The sequence below is a fragment of the Leptinotarsa decemlineata genome, unplaced genomic scaffold (genome assembly GCF_025532065.1).
Source record: "Leptinotarsa decemlineata unplaced genomic scaffold, Ldec_3_MD MMD2_P_RNA_scaffold_2, whole genome shotgun sequence".
Taxonomy (NCBI): Eukaryota; Metazoa; Arthropoda; class Insecta; order Coleoptera; family Chrysomelidae; genus Leptinotarsa; species Leptinotarsa decemlineata.
Window position 1 is genome coordinate 18,858,407 of NW_027412529.1, and position 23,174 is coordinate 18,881,580.

The 23,174-nt window shown below is 34.7% G+C and overlaps 2 protein-coding genes across 2 annotated transcripts in view; both read left to right on the forward strand.

Moving 5' to 3' along the window:
- Positions 1-4,448: 4,448 nt before the first annotated feature.
- Positions 4,449-5,204, forward strand: LOC141484748 (uncharacterized). Its single transcript, XM_074180080.1, has one exon. The coding sequence runs from the start codon at positions 4,449-4,451 to the stop codon at positions 5,202-5,204; it is 756 nt and encodes a 251-aa protein (XP_074036181.1).
- A 4,536-nt stretch (positions 5,205-9,740) lies between these two features.
- The window catches only part of smo (smoothened, frizzled class receptor), a 28,417-nt gene continuing 14,983 nt past the window's right edge, over positions 9,741-23,174 (forward strand). Inside the window, exons 1-4 of the mRNA XM_023167251.2 lie at positions 9,741-10,933; positions 14,303-14,527; positions 16,342-16,543; positions 22,502-22,672. Coding sequence (XP_023023019.1) covers positions 9,874-10,933; positions 14,303-14,527; positions 16,342-16,543; positions 22,502-22,672 — 1,658 coding nt within the window. The 5' untranslated portion in view covers positions 9,741-9,873. The remainder of the gene's footprint in view (positions 10,934-14,302; positions 14,528-16,341; positions 16,544-22,501; positions 22,673-23,174) is intronic.

Consider the following 23,174-nt stretch of genomic DNA (forward strand, 5'->3'; position numbering starts at 1 on the left):
AAGATTCCCACCTTGATACCCACGACAACCTTCCCATATGAGGGTTTCGGCACGTCAGCTACACCTGACGATGCCTAAGATTCAGCCGTGCAGGGTTTTTTCGCCTCTAGTTTTGGTGAAACCTCACTTGAGCGCAAACGTTTGCTAACCTGCTCATGGGGAGTTAGTTCCCCCACCTGAGACAGATTCTGCTTACGCCGCAGCTTTCGCTCATGAACTAAATTTACAAGGAGGTCAATTGGAGTCGTTAACTCGACATCCATCTCCTCTGTAGACTCGCTCCTGAACTAAATTTACAGAGAGGTCAGTTGGAGTCGTAATCTCGACACCCATCTCCTCTGTAGACTCTCTCCTGAACTAAATTTACAGGAGGTCAGTTGGAGTCGTAATCTCGACATCCATCTCCTCTGTAGACTTGCTCCTGGATTAAATTTGCAGGGAGGTCAGTTGGAGTCGTAAACTCGACATCCATCTCCTCTGGAGACTAGCTCCTGAACTAGATTTACAGAGAGGTCCGTTGGAGTCGTAAACTCGACATCCATCTCCTCTGTAGCCTTGCTCCTGAACTAAATTTACAGGAAGGTCAGTTGGAGTCGTAAACTCGACATACATCCATCTCCTCTGGAGACTAGCTCCTGATTTAATTTACAGAGATGTCAGTTGGAGTCGTTAGCTCGACATCCATCTCCTCTGTAGACTCGCTTCTGAACTAAATTTACAGGGAGGTCCGTTGGAGTCGTAAACTCGACATCCATCTCCTCTGTAGACTCGCTCCTGAACTAAATTTACAGGAAGGTCAGTTGGTGTCGTAAACTCGACATCCATCTCCTCTGTAGACTCGCTCCTGAACTAAAATTACAGGGAAGTCCGTTGGAGTCGTAAACTCGACATCCATCTCCTCTGGAGACTCGTTCCTGAACTAAATTTACAGGGAGGTCCGTTGGAGTCGTAAACTCGACATCCATCTCCTCTGGAGACTAGCTCCTGAATTAAATTTACAGGGATGTCAGTTGGAGTCGTAAACTCGACATCCATCTCCTCTGGAGACTCGCTCCTGAATTAAATTTACAGGGAGGTCCGTTGGAGTCGTAAACTCGACATCCATCTCCTCTGTAGACTCGCTCCTGAACTAAATTTACAGGGAGGTCTGTTGGAGTCGTAAACTCGACATCCATCTCCTCTGGAGACTAGCTCCTGAATTAAATTTACAGGCATGTCAGTTGGAGTCGTAAACTCGACATCCATCTCCTCTGGAGACTAGCTCCTGAACTAGATTTACAGGGAGGTCAGTTGGAGTCGTAAACTCGACATCCATCTCCTCTGTAGACTCGCTTCTGGATTAAATTTTACAGGAAGATCAGTTGGAGTCGTAAACTCGATATCCATCTCCTCTGTAGACTCGCTTCTGATCTAAGTTTACAGGGAGGTCAGTTGGAGTCGTAAGCTTAACATCCATCTCCTCTATAGACTTAGCGTCAGAAAGAATTTTTTAAGTTCACTCTGTCCATAAAGGTCCCACGAGTAGCTAGGGAAAGAAGGTCAATCACGGCAGAGCCCCGCATTACCGTGACAAGGCGATGCTACGACGAGAGGGCGCCTGGTATCTCGAAGGTTCCGTGGAGACAGCTGATAAGCTCAGTGTCATTCATCCTCTAGGCACGCATACACACACCTTAGGATTAAGCCATCGTTGGGATGTCATTCAGTTAGGGAATTACAGAACCACAAAGTGATTCTGTCATTCCCGTATCCAGCGGGGCTACGTGGAAGCAGGCATCCGATGGCCGGTTTGCTCAACCCCCACATCCCAAAAGCCAATGCACTCGCCGAAAACAGCATGTACAGTGGTTCAGGCAGTGAAACATGAATTAATCATAGAACAGTGATAGTCAAACAGGTAGCTGTAGCTGCCTACGTGATCATGTTAGTTGTTTTCTGGACATGCCAGGTCTTCTAACTGGAACCACAAATATGCGGCAGGCTCCTATTGTTAATTCCGTTCATATGTGTTGTTTCCTGTGTTCTGTAACCAATTATTTTTGTCCATCTTTGCATTTGGCTGTACAGCGCTGATGAGGTCAAGAGCCATAAACACATATCCACGGTTAGCTTCTTTTATATATCTCATCAGCGCTATATGCAGCCAAATGCAAAGATGGAAACAACACATATGAACAGATTTAACAACAAGAGCCTACCGCATATTTGTGGTTCCAGTAAGAGAGTAGAAGTTTTCATTAATTGCAATTAAGAAAACTCTTTGTTTTTGTCAAGCTTTCGATGGTGCTTACCACCTTCCTCAGGACAACTGTAATATATTCATTAACAATATGTTTTATATCACAAACGGAACTACTTACTAACGTGAGATTGAGAAAGAAAACAAGTATCTCTACAAAACATGAAACATTTCTTTTTTTGATGGAAGTGAATGACAGTGACAATAATTTAAAGGAGGAAAATTTTGATTGGAAGTGATTTTTTTTTACATTTGAGAATGTAAGTATATATTTGACTAAGATTGTTAAAATCAGTTCTATTATTCATAGATCTATCATCATTATTGATGTGTACCATTTCCAGAAAAACTCTTTTCAATTGGTTTGATTCAGTACAAAGGACAGTGGAATTGTTGTATTCCATTTTATTGTCATTATCATTAACATGTTCTGATAATGCACATATATTCATGTTCCTCCTGCAATCAGTATTATGAGAAACGATGCGACTTTTTAGAGTTCTTGGTGTTTGTCCAATATATGATTTGTTACACTCCATGCAAGGAATTTTGTAAACTATATTAGATTTTTCTTCATTTCCAGCTGGAGTTTGTACTCTGCTGTATAATTTAAAAATGGTTAAAATATTCTTTTTGCCTATTATAATGTTATTGTTTTTGAAAACATTTACTAATTTGACCTGAAAATGATTGTATTATTTTGATAACTTAATAAATTTGGAATTATATTTGATAAAGGTACGATAGGATGGTGTCTAGTATCACAAAAACAAAGAGTTTTCTTTGAATAACCCTCAAAACCTGACTGCAACCCCAAAATACTGTTCTTCGTAAATATATAATATAGCACCGATAAATACCTATCGGCGCACGCAAACTATCCTGCAACCTAGAAATTCAAATCCACATTTCTTTCTCACTTCTGTTCAGTTGATCTGTTGCTGCTGTGAAAGGAGTGTTCAGTAAAATAAATCAATGTTAATTTTTTACGTACAGACATAGGAAAAAATGATAGTCCAGTAACTCTCAATGATCTGTACTCCTTATTGGAAAAATCTTCTCAACGTAATGATCAACTGCACTCGGAGTTGAAAAATGAATTTATATCGGTGAAAGAGGATTTAGTAAAACAACTGTCTGCTATCCGGATCCAGAACGAAGAACTGATTGAAGAAAATGAAAAGCTTCGTCAGCAGTTGAAAAATATTGAAAGAAGACAAAAAAAAATAACTTGATAATATACGGTTTGTGTGGTGAAGAATCTAATACGTACATTGTTGCTATAATTATAATTGATTGATAGGTTTCCTTTTGAGTTCATTTTTGGTATATTAGATATCGATGTATATATATGCTTTTTTCCTCTCATAGGTCTTTTTGACATGTAAGTAGGTCGGAAATATGAAAATAAATCTATGCCATATCTGAATATAAGATCATTGGTCGCTCATTATAATGATTTCGTAAATTTAATTTTGTCAAATGATTTTGGTATCATCACTCTGAGTGAAACTTGGCTGAACAATAATTGTAGTACTATAGATATTTGTTTACCTGGTTACAATGTTGTGCGAAGGGATAGGAGCGGAGGGACCGCAGAGGAGGAGGGTTGGCTATTTATTTGAAAAACACTCAAATTTTTCAACCTTCCCAACAATGATAACATTGAGGATTTGTGGGTGAGTGTGAGGTTGCAAAACATGAGTTTTGCGGTAGGTTGTATTTATAAGCCGCCTAAATTGAACCTGACAAATCTTCTCAATGAATTTGAAAACAGTTTGATATCAGTTGTACCTCAATTTGATGAAATCATCTGTATGGGCGATTTCAATGTGGATTTGTCAAATTTCAATAGTTTTTCTGTTCGGAAGTTGAATGAATTATTTATGAGTACTGGGTTGAAGCAGATAGTTAACTTTCCTACAAGAATATCTCGGAACACCTCTTCTATTTTATTAGACCTGATAATTGTTTCCGATCAATGCCAAGTTACAAATTGTAGTTCTCTTCATGTTCCACACATATCTGACCATGATTTGATTTATTTTTCCCTCAACCTGATTGGTGAAAGTGAAAGCAACAAAATTATTACAGAGACTTTAAAAATATTGATGAAGATCAATTATATACTGATTTACAGTCAATTCCGTGGCACCATATTTATGGCTTGGAAACCATTGACAAAAAAGTAACTTTTTTCAACGAGAACATGAACACCTTACTGGAATTACATGCGCCTTTCAAAACAGCTTTCATTAAGAAAAAATATAAACCGTGGATTACCGGCAATATTAAAATTATGATGAGAGAACGCGATAAAAAACTTAAAAAATTCAAACGAACCAAGAACATTCGCGACTTTGAAGAATACAAACACCTTAGAAATTCCACTAATAAATCAGTAGAGAGGGAGAAAAAAGCCTATTTGAATTTTCACATAAGCAGGCATACTAATAATGCATGGGACACCTTAAAAAAACTCAACATATATTATAAGAAAAAGAAGAACGATATTCCAGATCATCTTTCAGATGTGAATGACATAAATGAATTTTTCCTAAACTCAGTTCCCATTGCCGGAAAAGGCTCGGACTTTGAACAGTACTACAGTGGTCGACTTGTTGGGCCCGATGTAAGTTGGAGTTTTAGCAGAATCGAGAATAACGACATTTTCAAGTATTTAGTGACAGTAAAAACAACGGCTGCAGGTGCTGACGGTCTCAACATAAAATTCATCATATTATGTTGTCCATTCATAATTGAATATATCTCTCACCTCTTGAACTTCTGCATTAAATATTCAGTATATCCAACTCAGTGGAAATTGGCTAATGTGATCCCATTACCGAAATGTGAGGTGGTCAGTGAGCTCAAAGACCTGAGACCAATCAGCATTTTACCCGTTGTTTCAAAATTATTAGAAAGAAGTATAAAAGATCAACTTGTGGAATTCTTGAAAACATAAAATATTTTGCTGGATACTCAATCTGGTTTCAGAAAAGGGCATAGCTGCGCGACAGCCCTTCTGAATGTGACAGATCATATCTTCCAGGCAACTGACTCTAGTTCTCTTAGACTATTCGAAAGCTTTCGATACCCTAAATCATTCTGCGCTAAAACATATTCTAAGATATATTGGACTCTCAGAAAAATCTGTTTTGTTTTTTGATAGCTATTTAAGTGGTTGAAAGCAACGAGTTGTACTCAATACTAGGGTTTCTCAAACAAGAGAACTGACTTGTGGGGTTCCACAGGGATCCATTTTGGGACCAATTCTCTATGTAATTTTCACAGCATTTTTCAAAAATATTGTCTTGCATTGTTATCTACAAATGTATGCGGATGATACTCAGGTGATGTATTCCTTACACCCATCAGACATAGTGAATGGTTGTCAGAAAATCAACGAAGACCTTGATAGAATTTTCAAAATATCCAAAGATCATTCTCTCTCATTGAATCCAAACAAATCTAAGGCAATGCTGTTCGGGAGGCGAAATGACAGACTTCTTCACCAAAAAAATGTTTGTGTTACTATCAATAAGATTCCTGTACAGTTTTGTGATGTGGTGAAGAATCTTGGGCTCTGGATAGATTACTTCTTACGATTCGAAAAGCATATATCGGAATGCATTCGTAAAAGTATCTGGAAACTGAAAATTTTGTTTGGATCTCGAGCCACTTTGAATTGAAATCTTAAAAAAATGCTTTGCGAGTCTCTAGTTCTTTCTACTTTTACTTATTGCGATACAGTCTATAGCTCTTGCCTTACGGCAACATCTACGCAAAAAATCCAGAAAATCCAAAACTATTATCTCCGTTTCATCTATGTTATTCGTAGGCGTCAACCCATCAATTATAAGCTACGAGAAGCCGGGTGGCTAAATATGAAATCTCGCCGAAAACTTCACTGCTCCACCTTATATCCCAAAATAATCACTACCCAAACTCCCTCCTACCTTTATAGAAAGATTTGTTTACAAAAAGGTTTTGAAGCTCTACTAACTTCTACTTATTATATGCGGGCTCTTTCGATAGCTGGCTGTGCTATCATCTTCTTGGCTCTACTCAAACGTCGAACAGATGATGAACAGATATATATATATATATATATATATATATATATATATATATATATATATATATATATATATATATATATATATATATATATATACATCGGAAAAGTCTAGGAATATTTTTATAACATACTAAACATCATAAAAATAAATGCATGAGGTCGTTTAATTTCGATTAAATTGGTACACTCGACCACCCTGTAGATTTATATGGGTTGAACAAAGCCTGCAAAAACGGTAACTAATCTTTTATCAAGTTTTTTACAAACTGTAGGTTTTCGGCTAAAATGAATAATCTGAAAGTGTCGAGTTTGTACATTCTATGCAGTTCTTGCTCAGAAATTAAACTGGAAATATTGTGCTTTAACATGGAACGCTATCACTTGGTCTTAACCGCAAGAAGACAACCGACAATCACAGCACCTGAGTTGGTTAACGTGTTGCAGCAGACGCACCAGGTAACCATTGGTCGTGATACTGTCAGAAATCGACTGCACGAAGCAGATCTCCACGACAGAAGGCCACTTAGATGTCCACCTTTGTCGAGAGGCAATCGCGGTAGAAGATTAGAGTGGTGTCAAGAACATCAAAACTGGGATGCAAATGATTGGGCCACAGTTTTGTTTACAGACGAATCCAGATTTGGATTTCATCCAGATTCTCTTCGAGTAAGACTGTGGAGACGACCTGGAAATAATGAACGTTTGACACACGTCCAGGAAGTCCACACATACAGAAGTGGTACAGTAATGCTATGGGGCGGAATCATGATCGGCGGCAGAACCGGTCTCATTTTTCCAAATCGCTCCCTCATAGCTCGACAGTACCTCGACACCATTCTTCTACCTATCGTCCGTCCGTTTGCTGGTGCTGTTGGTGAAAACTTCCACCTAATGCACGATAATGCTCGTCCACATGTCGCGCGTCTAGTGATTGACTGGCTCACTAACGAAGGTCATATCGAGAAGAAGAAGAACTGAGGTACCAAAACATACAGGTACCAAACTCAGGTAATCAAGAACGGTATTTATGGAACGACAACATTGTACCTGCACAGTAAGAAGTCATCCGAGTAGGGTCAGATGACTTCTGAACACTTAACAATAATCGCCAGATGATGACAAATGTGATTTTGTCGAAACGTTGCGAAATTCATTCCCATCGGGGATGACAATACACCACACGGAATAAACCCGAAGAATAATTTCAACATATTCCTGTCCGTGAAAACGGACAGGAATATATATATATATATATATATATATATATATATATATATATATATATATATATATATATATATATATATATATATATATATATAGGGTTCATTATGGCTCACACCTATTCACACTCGACTAAATAAATCCATCTTCTTAACGAAGCCGATCAGTTTGTATGGTGAGTGGTCTTTCAGGTCAGATGGTAAGAGTACGGCTCTGCCAAACTCTGAAAACATGATTCGGTCTCCAGAGGGCTGGCACAAAGTATGTGCTCTGCTGTTTCATCATTTAATTAAGAAACACCGTAGTACTTGTACTCTGTGGCCAGAAATACATGTTTCAATGACCCTTCCTTTCGTATGACTTTTGAAATTTGTATTAAGTATATTATCCAAGCATGACATGAAGCGGAGAGTTTCTCTTGCATAACACACAATAATCAACAAATTGATGATTATCGGCTTTCAACATCAACTTGTCAGTTTAAATGACAATGTAAAATCAATCAGTTTTTGCATTTTTATCTCAACAAATTTGTCTCGAAGATATAGGTACGATCTGTTTCGTTTTCGAAGCCAACTGATGATGGGCCAAAAGCCCGAAACACGTGTCTATGGTTTGCCACTTTTTTGAGTGCTATGTCCGATATTAACTTCTGTTTCTATATCAAGACACTCAATAACTTTCATATTCGTATAATTTCCTGGACCCGTATGTCACGCAGGTAGCTATAGCTGCCTCCGTGGTGATTTTGATAGTTTTCTTGTAAACACAAGATCTATCAACTGAAACCACAAATGTGCGGTTGGCTCCTGCTGGTGGCTCCGTGCATTTGTATTTCTATCTTTTGGTAACCAAGTGTTGCCCATCCTTACACTTGGCTGCACCATACTGATGATGGGCCAAAAGCCCGAAACACACGTGTCTATGGTTTGCCACTTTCTTGAGTGCTATGTCCGATATTAACTTCTGTTTCTATATCAAGACACTCAATAACTTTCATATTCGTATATATATATATATATATATATATATATATATATATATATATATATATATATATATATATATATATATATGTTTAGTCATGAAAAAAACTCTATTAAACGAGTATATTACAAGAAAGTCTTTTCTTATTTGCCTTTTTGGTGGCCTTCGCTCTAGTGGTATATATGAAAAGCAAAGGGGTCTTGCCTCTCCTTCAGAAATTTCATAGAAATTTCATTTTTTTGTAATCCTACCGCATTACAAAAAAAAAATAACGAGACAAATACAATTTCTGGGTCATTATCAATGATGTATTTTTCTTGAAAACAAGAGCTTCCCCATGAATGAAGAATGTTATTTACGCCACTGTCGGGGCCACACACAGAAATAAGTTGTTTTTTTTTCATTCGCTATATTTAACATTATTCCGGTTCGCTATTTGAACGGTTTTCGAACTGTCAAATGTTGTCACACTGTTGAGACTTGAAAAGTTTTGCGCCAATCTACTCCCAATAATCAGCTGGGTAACTACTTTCAATCGTCCTGGAATCGGTCGAACTGCGAACCCGAATACGCCTTCTGAATTACTATCTTTTCCTCCCTGAATGGATGTTTGTTTTTCTTTGTAGGTGGTCTATCCGACTCATCAGCGTTGCCAAATGTAATACATTTTCTTAGATATATTTCATTGTAACATCCATTCTTTTTAAGATATTTTAAATATTTGAAAAAAAAAAGAAATGTAGGTAACGACAATACAAAGTGATGATAATCGATGATACTCTTGAATTTGGTGCCGTGTTACGCGGTGTGTTTTTTTATAAATACAATAACAGTTATTAGCTGTATCACATCACCTGGATGTCTATGCAAACGAATTTCTCTTTTTTTGCTATAAAAATGAATATCAAATGGGGCTCGTTTAATGAGAAATTTATTAATTTTCAATAAGAGGTGCATGGATACTCGGCTGTGATGAGGAAGAACCGTAACTGTAGGTATTTGTTGAACTAACGTCTGTCAGTCAGATTAATGATCTGAAATGTAATTTCGTTGTCTTCATATACAAAAATCTAAAAGCATTAGATCGATAAGAAAGTTTGACTTGAGTAGATAAGGATATCTGAACATATTCACTTTGAAAAAATCTGAGTTTTGAAAATTGTTTTGAGAATTCAGAAAATATTATTATCATCTGGCAACACAGATCTACGTCAGTCATGTATATGTGCATTTAACCTTTGCAAGTAGCACGTTGTTTTGTTTTGTTCTGTTTATTGACTGTGAATTGTTTTCTTTATCTGTCATCTTGAACAATAAATTTCTATGAACTTGTTTTAGAAAAATGAAGACTAAATTCATTATAATAATTTTCTTGAAGATTGTTATATGTGGACTTATAGATAAAAGATATTCTGAAAGAATGCAGTCTGAAAATAATTTATTTAGAAAGGAGGAAACCCCCTATTTGAGGCACAGGGAACAAAAGAAGTCAAAAGACATCAGTTCAAGGAATTTTGATCAATTATTCGATCTGAATTTACAATATTGTCGAAGACCAGCAAAATGCCAAGATTTGAACTACACTACCTGCATGGGAGCCAAACTGCCATATCACAGTACAACTTTGGAGTTAACGGATTTGAAAACTCAAGAACAAGTTCAAGAAAAATTACAGCTTTATAAGTACTTACGCTACATTCCTAAGTGCTGGGCTGTAATACAGCCTTTCTTATGTGCTTTGTACATGCCAAAATGTGAAAATAATGAAGTAGATTTACCTTCGAGAGTAATGTGTAAAATCACACTTGAACCGTGTAAGATTTTATACAATAGTTCACTATTTCCTGAGTTTTTAAACTGTGAGGATGACCGTCTTTTTCCAAATAAGTGCAAAAATGATATTCATGAGGTGAAGTTCAACACTACTGGCTTCTGTATGGATCCTTTGGTGAAAACCGATAAACCAGAATGGTGGTACCCAGATGTAGAAGGCTGTGGTTTGAAATGTAAAGACTCACTGTATTTGGAATATGAGCATTACCAAATCAGCAAGTTCATAGCAGTATGTGCTTCAATATGCTTATTTTTAAATCTCGTTACCATCATGACTTTTATCATCGATTGGAAAACCTCAAACAAGTATCCAGCATCTGCCATATTTTATGTAAATATATGTTTTTTCGTATCTTATGGAGGTTGGCTCATCCAGTTTCTTGGAAGTGAAACTAGAGACGACATAGTCTGCAAAAAGGAAGGAACTTTGAGAAAATCTGAGCCAAGTGCTAATGAAAACTTGTCATGCCCTGTAGTCTTTGTGATGGTGTATTATTTCATGATTGCTGGAATGGTTTGGTTTGTTATTTTCAGCTATGCCTGGTATATGAGTTCCCTTCAAGCACTAGGTAATTTTTTTTTGTCAATGCAGTAGTGAGCCAAATTGTTCGACACTGATAGTCGTGCAGCTCTGTCAGATCTGGATTTAATAATTTTTTCATTTATTAAGAAAAAGCTTTTTGGCTTTCTACATCTTCATCATTAAACAAAAATGTGGGAAACAATTCAATGGTTTTTACAGTTCAGTCTCAATTTGCCCTTCAAGGATTAGTTTATATAACTGTTGATCAAAAGCACAAAAATCAAAATTTTGAATTTTGTTAAAAATGTTCATTCACATAAAATTTACAACTAGATGTCGCGACATAAGATTTTTATATTGGATGAAAGTAATTTTTATGGAGAAAATCAGAGTCTTTATCAACCTTCTTAGGGTTTTTTCACTCTCAACAGTATGAAAAAATATGATAATTATAATGGAGAACTTTATGTGACAAGCTACTGATGAATAGAACTTTTTTTTGTGAAAAATACTTTGAATTTACGCAGTAACTTATTGGTGAACTAAAAAGTTTGCCCTTTCTGAACCTCATTAACTTTTCCATGACAATTTTCCTATTTTATCAAATTGTGAAAAGACTACTTAATTACAAGAGCATACTACTTTTTCAAGTTTCCATAAAGTCATACAGTGTCAACCCAATCTGACAGACCATGCGCGACTATTGGAAGAGTAATAATAATATAATAATACTAGGTATTTATTTCCAGAATGATACAATAGATGTATGTGTACACATGTGCTAAGATGGGAAAGGGTGAAAATCAATTGAATGTATCAAAAAATGTAACCTCTGTTTTTCATCTTAGGCTGTTATGACTGATTTATAATCCAATTGAACTAAGAATTATCGAAATTAATACCAGTAGACTTTGAAATGCTATTGATAAATTTCCATTATCAAAACAAAAACTTTGTTATTTTGCAATACCATCAACGCAGTGACTATGATAATACCACGAGTTAAGACAAGTGGTTTTATCTATTGATGTTTTTGATTGTAATTGCTCAAAAGTAACAGAGTTTGAGTTTGAAAAAAATAGACATTCATATAAGAAAATTTTTAGGTCGAGTAATATTCGTAAGGATTATTTCATAAAATATTCTCAGCAATCAATATAACTGCATATATATAGTACATATCAATATAAGTACAAAATATCAATCCAAATTAAATCAATTTAATTACCTAAATAACGAGAATTCTCAACAAGAATATTTGTTTGGAATATATAAGAAAGAGATTTTTTTAGAGCGTTTTACCTTCTCTTTTCAGTTTTCTGGTCCAGTGCATCTCAGTCAGTTTTTCTGTTTGATTAGAGGTATCCGTGTGTTGCAGTCTTTCACACTTACCTTACTGAATCTTTCGTTGTTCAACATGTATGTAACTTCTTTAAACTTTGACTCAAACCAGTGTTCCTTCCTGTGGATGATCTCATTTTCGGATCACCTTATGTTATGTTGGTGAGTCCAAACATGTTCTGCTGTTCCCAATTTGCTGGTTTCAACTCGTAGGGTGTTTTTCTTGTACTCGCCAATACTTTCAACAGCTTCTTGTTTTCACCGGTATAGAATTTTCTCTAAATGAAATTCGTGCAGTCTCTCTCCAGATTTGGTGGCTTGGTTTGTGTTAGATTGCTACTTAGGGTATTTTCAAATTTGAAGCAAATTCTAATGTGCTTAGACCCAATTCGAGATGAGAAAGGGATAGCTTCTCTTCTTTATGGAGCTCTCGTCTTCTGATCAAGGTCTGTTTTACCAGCTTTTTGAAGTAACACATTTTGTTAAAGATCTTTCCTGAAGTGACCCGGTTACTTGTTGAGACGTGCCTTTGTGTTACGAGATTAAATGAACAATTCGTTTTGTAATAGAGTTGTGAGTTATATTACCTTCATTTCTTTAAATCAACATCTGAAAATAGTGATTCTATAATTTCCGCTGGCTACTCTTTAATATTAGAAATTAAAGTCCGGAGCTGTGTTTACAAAGAATATTCTCAGATTTCAAGTAGCAGGTCAGCGTATTCATTATGTGAGTGGATCATATTTGTACAGACAGACAGGATGCACACAGGACATTGATGAACCCAAGAGTGACATCGAGACTGATTTGGGAATGCCAGGAAGAATTGAAAAAGTTCCAGACCAGGATCATTAGTTTCATAGATTGGCTCCGAACTAACTGTGTACCAAAATATATGGAACTGAACCAGATCAAAAAATAAATCAATGACAAACTTGAACCACTCAAGGAAACCATCTTGAAAAAAAAAACTTAAGAACTGTTTCAACACAGCAGGGACCTGCTCAGAATAATTATATGGCTACTTCCTGAACATAGTCCATTAGGAAGACACCTGAACAGAATAGGGTTGTATAACAAAGATCTTAGCTGCAGGTAATGAAGCAGAGGAATAGAGATACACCTTATCGTGCATTATGCTAATGCGAGGCACTGAGACAAGAAATTTAACAACCCTGTTATGTCCAGAATAATATGACAAACATCCGACAAAGGACTGAAAAAAATAGTACAGGGAACAAAATTGCTGAAATAGGTGTCATGAAAAAATGAATGAAAAAAGCAGTAAGTCCATGAGGCTGTGAAGAGAAATGAAAAGTCAAAATTATTCTATGTAGCAAAAAAGCCATGAGTTTCTTGGTTCCTGTAATGCAGTGCCATCCATTCACATGAGACATGAGGTGCTGTTTTTATCCCTGTAATCTTTATACACTTCGTTTTGTTGGGGTATCCTTTAAATAGGCGGTGTGGAATCATTTTTCAGTTCTTTACTTAGGCGGTCCGTTCAAAAAGGTTTTCCTGTCTGTATTCTCAGATATGTGCTTCTTATTATTCCATTCTCCAATATGATCCCTTAGCAATGATTTTGGTAACTCCACAGCTGGTTCAAGATTATGTGTGCTGGCAAGCAGCATAGAATCAATCTATGCCTGTTCTCCAGGGCGTTCTCAAACCATTCTCACTCTTCGTTTCCTTAATTTTGGTTCTATAATTTTTCACTTTGTATATTTAATTTCTCTTTATTACTTTAAGATAATTTAAGTCTGAACCAATGCTCACAAAAACGTACTTGGCTATCTGACTTCCCTAATTTATAGATCTTAATGTGACTCTTAGTTTAACTGGATATTTAAATACATCATTAATATGTGGAACACAACATTCATCATGTATTTTTATTCACTTTGCCACATTCTATTGATCTGCCTACTAACATTTTTCAGATGGGGGAACCCAACTAACAAACTCTATATAGTTCCTTAACACGGATTCTTGTCCAACTCTTCAATGGTTTGTTTCACACCAAAAATTATTTTATGCAAGAGCAATTTTTGACTTTCTTCAATTTTTACAGGAAAAATTCAGGATAGAGTGGATAGAAAACAAGCATATTTCCATTTGGCTGCATGGAGTCTGCCTTTAATTTTGACTATTATCACCATGGCTATAAGCGAAATTGATGGGGATTATGTTACAGGCATATGCTTTGTAGGTTTTGAGAACATGGCTGCTCGTACAGGGTTATTGTTAGTTCCAGTTATGGCTACGATGTTGGCATCTGGATATATAATTGTGAGAGGTATTGAAAAAAACAGTGTGTTTATGTTGTGAAAGTAAAAACAAAATTGTTTAAGGGAAATATCGAATTTAACGAAGAACATTTAATTTCATTCTTCAAATGGCTTGATATCCAAAGTTATTTTATGGACTACACAGATGAATATTTAGAGAGTGGCGTTTTAAAAATTCAAAGAGAAAGTTAGTGGATGGATAAGCTCCTGAAAAAGTGTGGCTTATTTTTCTTCATCACTACAGTGTAGCCATTGTAAAGGATGGGTTTGATTGCTATAAGCTTAAATATCAGTTATCAACATAAGCCAACCACACATTTGGAAAATGACTTGATCATGTTCAGGGTTTTCACTGTACTGACGAAGGCCAATAAGCCAAAAGCATACCTGCAATTTGTCCCTATTTTTTTGAGTGCTTGTCCACCAACTTTCTCTTTTGATTTTATGGTATACTGTCTGTCCAAGAAAAGGACAGCAAGAATTGGTGAATTGGAAACTAGAGAGATAAAAAGTAGGATTAATTATGAAAAAGTTGTGCATTTCAGAGCCTATTTGAACAACGTTTTAAATTTTAGAAAATGCTGATTGGTTCCGGACACATTGAAGCTTAAAACAAAACAACAACATATTCCCATTTCCACTTTTTAAGCTGAACAATATGAGAAACCATTATCAATTTTACATTTCTATATAGAAAGAAAAAAACTCTTGTTATAAGTTAGCGTTTTTGGTGACAATTCTTCTGATCTGTCTCATATAATTGCAATTTTCCTAAATTATAAAATGTCACCTAAAAAACTCTGAAATGAGCAACTTTTTCCCAATCTAAGCGACTTTGGCCCCCTCTTGGACACACTGTGTATTCCAAATAATCAAAATGAATATTCATGACATATTTTAACGTATGATGATCTGTGGAATGAATACTCTTTTATGATTTTCACATATCTTTATAAAATGTTTCTCAGAATATTACAGAGTTCCTGGAAGGTTTTCGTTTCACACAAATTTTTGTTGTTGATCATTTTTGGATGGTAGTCTGCAAAAATAATACTTGAGGCTCATTTTTATTATTTTCTTGCAATATATTATTGACTGTCAAAAAGTATAACAATATACATTCTAATCACACAATAAGAATGGTTACCCAAGTGCATTTATATTATATTATGACGTACTATAAAAGTCAAAGATTCTCCAAAATTACTCATATTTTAACTTTACAAAGTCCATTCCCATGAATTTAAAGAGAATTGATCATGAGGTATTGATATTTAGATAAAATAACAACATGTCTTTTGTTTTCAATTCAGAACTACTCAAAATGATTTACTTCATTTTCAAATAAAACCTGAACATCTTTGAATACTATCGTTTTCAAAGAGAATTTCACTAGTTTTCTGTCACAGAGCCACCCCCTATTTAAATGAGTACCTAAATTAATAAATACTTCTATTTGCTACTTGTATTATGCAAGCATTTATGTGATAATGAAAAGAGAAATGAAAATTTCTGTTTTTTACCACTTTTAATTGTAACTAACGTTACTGCAGTTTCGTCCTATATGGACATTCTCAAACTAGGGCGAAACTGCAGTAACGTTAATTACAATTAAAAGTGGTAAAAAACATAGAAATTTTCATTTCTCTTTTCATTATGATCTCCTACCACATAGTAACGGCTACATCCATCAATTTATTTATGTGATAACTTGTCCCATTCTCCAATAACATTATTGTTTTCTTTTTCTGACAAAAAGCACACCCAAAAAGATTTATCATATAAAGAATTTTCAGGCATCTAACATTTTTATATTTTTCAGGTCTCATACTTCTCATAAAAGTAAAAATTGAAAGTAGGGAAATTATTTCAGACCATGCAAGCAGAAAGATTAGAATGAATATTGTAAGGATGGGTGTCTTTACATTATTCATGATAATGTTTTGCATAATCACATTTGGATATCATCATTACACTTTTCAAAATACTAAACTATGGAGAGATAGTTTACAAAATTACATTTTGTAAGTTGAACAATGATATAACAGCATGAGTAGTGGCACGAGCATGAAAAAATATTTTTGCACTTCGTTTTGATTACATCATTAGTAGATATCCTCATACTCGGAATTTGATTATATTTTTAAAATAATATGGGAGGTATCTATTTGAAAGCCTAAACATTTAATAATATTATATTGATATTAATAAAATAACAGAAATTATGGCTAGACAAGTGCAGAAGGCAGAAGTTCTTGGCTTTTGCGTCTTCTTTGGGTATAAGATTTTCGGGCATCGTAATCAATTACCTCACAATGTCGGGGGTCGATACAAACTTTTAATGTAATATAATAATCATAGAAGTATCCTGTACCATCCAGATGCCCGGGAAACGTCGATTTATTTTTGGGTGGAATAATAACACCACTCACAAGAGGTAACCTCAATGAAACATGGCAAATATCATTTCATACTTGCAACAGATCTGGTTATTGGAACAGTCACAAATAAACAAAGTTATTATTACATATATACTGTTACTATTATTTCACTACCTCTTGAACTTATAAGAAATGAATTCTGTAGAAACTACACCAACTCGAAGTGAAGACCCGAAAAATGATGCATTTTCCAATAAATTTGCTATCCAAATCGTTTTTCCATAGTTATACTTGCCACGACAACAAGGAGGATGTGGACTGTTGAGTTTGGAATGTCTACATAGCAGAATGGTACTGGTTAGAGTCTGTAAAATCATCAGAAGATCAGATCTGCTATGTTTGGCGATCATGAGAGAGTACTGATTGGTACGTTTCCAAAGGAGCTGGCCGAGCAGCCAATAAACTTGGCTTTGGTCCTTCCGATGCATACAATTTTTACAACTTTTAAACTCGGCGTTTAACCTTTGCTTTTGTCAGATCGAATAGGCTGAAGTCGGAGATTTAGGAATGTATTATAACTTCCCAGGATGGAGTCTTGAACATTAGTTGACCATAGTTGCGTGTTGAATATAGAGGTTTCTGACAGCAGACACCTGAGGACATGCACATATTTTTTTTTTTTAAATCACGTCAGTTATATTTTTGGTACAATATCTACTATAAAGAAAATACATCGTAAACACAAAGGAAGCATAGAACAAACCCAAGTTACCCAAGCAATGAATGCTTGTGTTGTAGTGTTCTATTCTTCTATTTGGGTATCTTGATTTACTTTTTATACATTGATAATTGATAATATGTTTATTGTATAGGAATAAAATTCACACAATTCAAACACAATGTCATAAATAAATATAAATATAAACATGAAGTATAAGATGTGAAGTATAAGTGTATAAAATATAAATGATTAAAATAAAATATAAACTATATATACATACATATGCAGAGGTTACATGACAAGAACTAGGACAACGAATAAAAATATATGTTTTACACACAGTACAACACACAGTACACAGTTTCATCACATTCTAAATTACAGGGCATCGTTAAAATATTCTTGTAGGTCATAAGAGGCTCTATCACTTAGTAGTTTTGTACATTTCTTTCTAAATATGATGAAAGGAGTCTCTTTGATTTCATTGGGAAGTTTATTGTATATCCCGATTCCATTATATATCAAAGAGTTTTGAACCAAACATGTTTTTGGAATCGGTGGACTCAGTTCATTTGACCGCCTTGTGTGGTATGTGGCTGTAGCTGTAGATTCATAGTTCTCTCTATTTTTATGTATAATTGACATGGTTTCCAATATAAATATTGAAATAACCGTAAGGATTCTATGTTCTCGAAAAAGTGGTTTACATGAATCCCGCCATTTCGCTTTACATAAGTACCTGATAGCCCTTTTCTGCAAGACAAAAACCGGCTGTATAAGTTTTTTACTGCAAACACCCCAAAAGGGTATACCATACCTTAGATGAGAGTCTATTAAGGCATAGTACACTACTTTCGCTGCAGCACACCCCAGTTAATTTGAGATATTTCTCAGTGCGAAACATTCTGATGCCAATTTTTTGTTGATGTGTGCAATATGCTAAGAGAATTTTAAATTTTCATCTAAATAAATTCCCAAAAATTTCAAAGTGGAGTTATTTTTTACAATAATGATAATATTGACTAGATGAATTCCAAATTCATCATAAAAATTGTTTTATATAAGTAATAAATAAGTCATCAATATCGCAAATGCAAGAGAGACATAAATTCATATAGAGATGCGGGCGCACCCCTCCAACTGCATCGAGACTTAATAAAAGAACTCACCTGGCAGAATATTTTCCGTTAAAAAAAGAATAATAAAAGCGTCACTCCATTTTGATTATGTAAATTGTTTTATAAATATCCATAAAGTAACTTAAGATTAATTTGCGCTATTTCCTCTGCATAAATAACATATCTAGTGGTTTTTAATATGATTATAGGAGTACACATTTCATGCCATTCAGGTGGCTACCTCAAAACAACATGGAATGACATAACACGAAATCTGTAATGAGAGCACCAGACTAAATATATTCCAAGAACATATGAACAATAAACTCATCAAATGTTATTCACAGATGCCAAGACATAATTTTAAATAGTGCAACTTTCATCAATTTTAGGAGTAAAAAATACCTATATAAAACAGCATTTCTCTAAGTTCAAAATCAATTTATTAAAAGTGCATCAATGGTGAAAAAATATTTTTATGACTTTTGGTCATTCTTTTGTATTTTGAAAGCAGCCTCAACATAAAATGATATCTGTTGTTACGTTTTAGTCCAGTCGTTTAGGTGAAGTTTCCAAAAATGCAATTTCATGTCAACAATTCTTAATAGTTTGTACTGGAACCTCTGGCGTAAAATGAATCTATTGAAAACACTAAATTAGTGAAACGTGCGTCGAGAGACCGTAATTTTGTTCTGGTGTTGGAAAAGTGTATTCAATTGATTCAACAATTCTTGTTATTATATTTTCTGTGCCCCGGAGTACTTGATAGTTCGAGATGTTTAATGTCCATGCAAGAAAACTCACAACTGCAGATTATTGCGTGGAGTTTTATGGAAACAAACTAAGATTAAAAATATGTCGTTGACTTCTACAGCCGTCATTCCGTTCTTGTTGGAATTAATTTCAATAATCGGTTATTCAAAATGGGAGCATTATTGGAGAAAGATCAAGATTTTAGCGATGATACAGAAAGAAAAGAATTCTTAGTCGAAGACGCTATTCAGAGGTTTTCTGGTGAAGGTTTTAGGTTAATTTAAGGATTGCAAAATGCATAATCAAATCATTAAATTACGTTTTCGTTAGAACAACTGCTTTCTCAAAACGAGGACCGTGGATAAAACTGATAAGGTGTGTCATTTGCTAGTGTCATCACCATACGAATTAAGTGCTATAATTACCGCATTACTGAATTTTGTAAAAGCTGGGTTATTTTACGAAGAACTGAAAATGAAATCGAAAACTATCAAAGTGATGAAGTTTCATTTAAATCCAGCAAAAGCTGTTTTGAGGTGATGAAATCATTTCAAGGCACAAACAAAGTTATGGATATTACAGTGGAGTTCATAGTGAATCTTACTTCTATGATACATTCAGTAAAGTTTATAGACGAGGACATTTTACTGAGGTTGTGCGAGTAACTTTTTACTGTCAAGATGAATTTTCTGAGAATTATTTTTATTAGATTCTGGATCATCTACTCACTCAAATCTTCACGAAATTAAAAGAAAATTGATGCTTTTTATGTCAGATATAACTGACATAGAACATGATGCCAAAATTCATATAGCAAATGGTCAATTCATGACTGCAAATAGAAAAATTACTTCTCAGCGACAAGTTTTCAATATAGAAGTCCTGGTAGTGCCAGGCCTGAAGCATTCATTTGTTATAGGTACTGTTACCGATAAGGGACTCACGGTGACAAATAATTCACATAAATTATGATTTTTCACATTGTTTTCGTTGAAATCAAAAACTAATAAAAACACTTTACAATAGAACAATACTATCAAAATATAAAAGTTAAAAAACCGAGGCTGATAATAATGGAGATGAATTGATTTCGAATACATCTGTCATTTGATGAAACCATTATGCTATATTTTGATAAGAAGGCAGTTATGTTGAGTTCAAAGACAAAGGATATGATAGAAAAAATTCTACCTGAAGATGCTTATCTTGAAAATGAAATGGAGCCTAATTATCCTAGTGAACAAATTCTAGAAATACCCAGTCGAGATGAGAAAATACTAAGCCATCTAGAAGATTATGAGCTCCACAATGCCTTTTGTATGTTTACATTTAAAAGTACACCACGAATTTTCAGAGAATCCAACGTGTTACCAGACTGAAAAGAGACATACATAAAGTGCTAGAAGCTCACAAAAGGTTGAAAACTTTGTTTCCCAAGGATGCACCTGATAGTGAAACTGATTTTACTATCGAAGTAAATGGTACTAAGATAGAAAGGTTGGTTGACAGAGTTACGCTCAAATGTATACAATGCAAACGATAAAACTGTTTCTTACTTTTGTGCACCAATATAATTGAAATAAATCAATGTTCCAATAACTGATCTCAACGGTTTTGTGGATCACGAGGTTTATGTAAAAACACCAGAGAGAGTTGAATATGAATGTACATACAACATTGAAATCGAATTTTGCACTTTATGGACTCAGAAAATCATCTCGCTGTTGGAATGAGTAATTGAATGTTGAAGCTGATTTTTACTCAATTGAATCATGACTTTGTACTACAAGAAAAACTTATTTTCCCTGTTATTCTTTGAAGATGCTTTTATCACAGGTAATGAGTAGAAATTGAATATTGAAGAAGTGAGTACTGCAAATCCTTTTGTTTGCTGGAAGATTAAAAGAGAAGATATTACCATCTCTCCCTTTAAGTTAATTGATAAGTCATTGAGTAATAATAATATGGAATTCTGCAATGTTCTTTCAACTCCAGTGGAGGTAGGCTTTCTGTTTATAGTTCAATGTGATACTCCTATAAATGAAAATGTTCCATACAGAAATTCGTTATGCTCTTTTATGTTTATCACATTACTTTCGCAGTTTTCTACCTCGCTAGATTTTTTGATAAACCTTCAGAACATCCTTGGAAGTCAGGAAAACGTATTTTGAGATATTTGACCTTCAGAACATAGTCTTGTTTTTGCAAAGACTACAGAGTCGCCAGTGTTAGTCGATTACTCTTGGATGCAGATTGAGCCGCTGATCGCGATGACAGAAAGAGTATAAGTAGATTAGATTCATATGCTTGTTTAAAGGCAATCCTATTTTCTAGCACTTCAAGGAACCTTTGTCAACAAAATTGTTCATTCGGTATCAATACGTCTGAGGAAGCTATTGTATAGTGAAACTCGCGTTGCGGTTTTGTAAACTGTTCAGTATATATCTGCCAATGAAGTGTTATTTGAATACATTATCGATTTTCATCAAGTATCGGCCAATCCCATCACATATATCTGTTGTTATGCCATCTGTGAAGATTGTCATGTTTTAAGAAGTAAATCATATTAATACCAGTTGAAAGCATGTTCTGGTATGGAAGAGTATTATAGCTATTAATATTTTTTTACAAAATGTGAATCCCGCAATGAAAGTGAGCCTGTTCAGATTTCCTGGCTATACTATAATTCCGAAATAGTAAGCACTAAATTCCCAGAAATGACCGACGTTTTTGCCTTCATCAGTCTCTTGCAGTGGCATACGGAAATTATATTAAATAGATGAGGAAACATGATGAAAAAATATATAGAATCACAACCTTGACAACAATGTTTTCGTTTCAATGCAATAATATTTCTGAGAATTTAGTGCCTACTATTATGGAATTGGACTATAGTTGCATACTTTTCCTAACCTAGCCCTATTTGTATTCATTTCCATTGTCGTAATTATTATAAATATCAGGTAATGACTATACTTGTCACTTACTAACTAATAATTTTTGTTCTAGATGCAAATTGACAAGTTTCAGTTCTGATTACACACACTGCAAGCAAGCAGATCGCCCAAGTGTCTCTAAGCTACAGCTACAATTGTTAGCTGTCTTTGGCAGCGGTGTTGCAATGGCATCTTGGGTTTGGTGTGGAGCTATGCTACATGCTTGGGGAAGATATATCAGGAGGTAAAAAATTTATAACATCTCTCATGAATTAAAATCAGAACAAATTTATTTTCTCGAAAAAATACAATTTGTTGTATGACATAAATAATTTTTTTGAGAATATAAAATTTACCCATGAGTAGTCTCATCATCTGTGTCACATAGGATACTTGTTTGTTCCATCTCATATGTTGAAACGATTGAAATTTTTGTGCATGAGTAGTCTCATCATTTGTGTTACATAGGATACTTGTTTGTTCCATTTCATATGTTGACCAAAAACAAGACTCAACTATTTAATGGATACTGTTTTTTCTATGTCCAGGCATTTACAATTGAAACTTTTTGTGCATGAATAGTCTCATCATCTGTGTTACATAGGGAACTTGTTTGTTCCATCTCATATGTTGACCAATAAGAAGACCCAACTATTTAATGGATACTGTTTTTTCTATGTCCAGGCATTTACAATTGAAACTTTTTGTGCATGAGTAGTCTCATCATCTGCGTTACATAGGATACT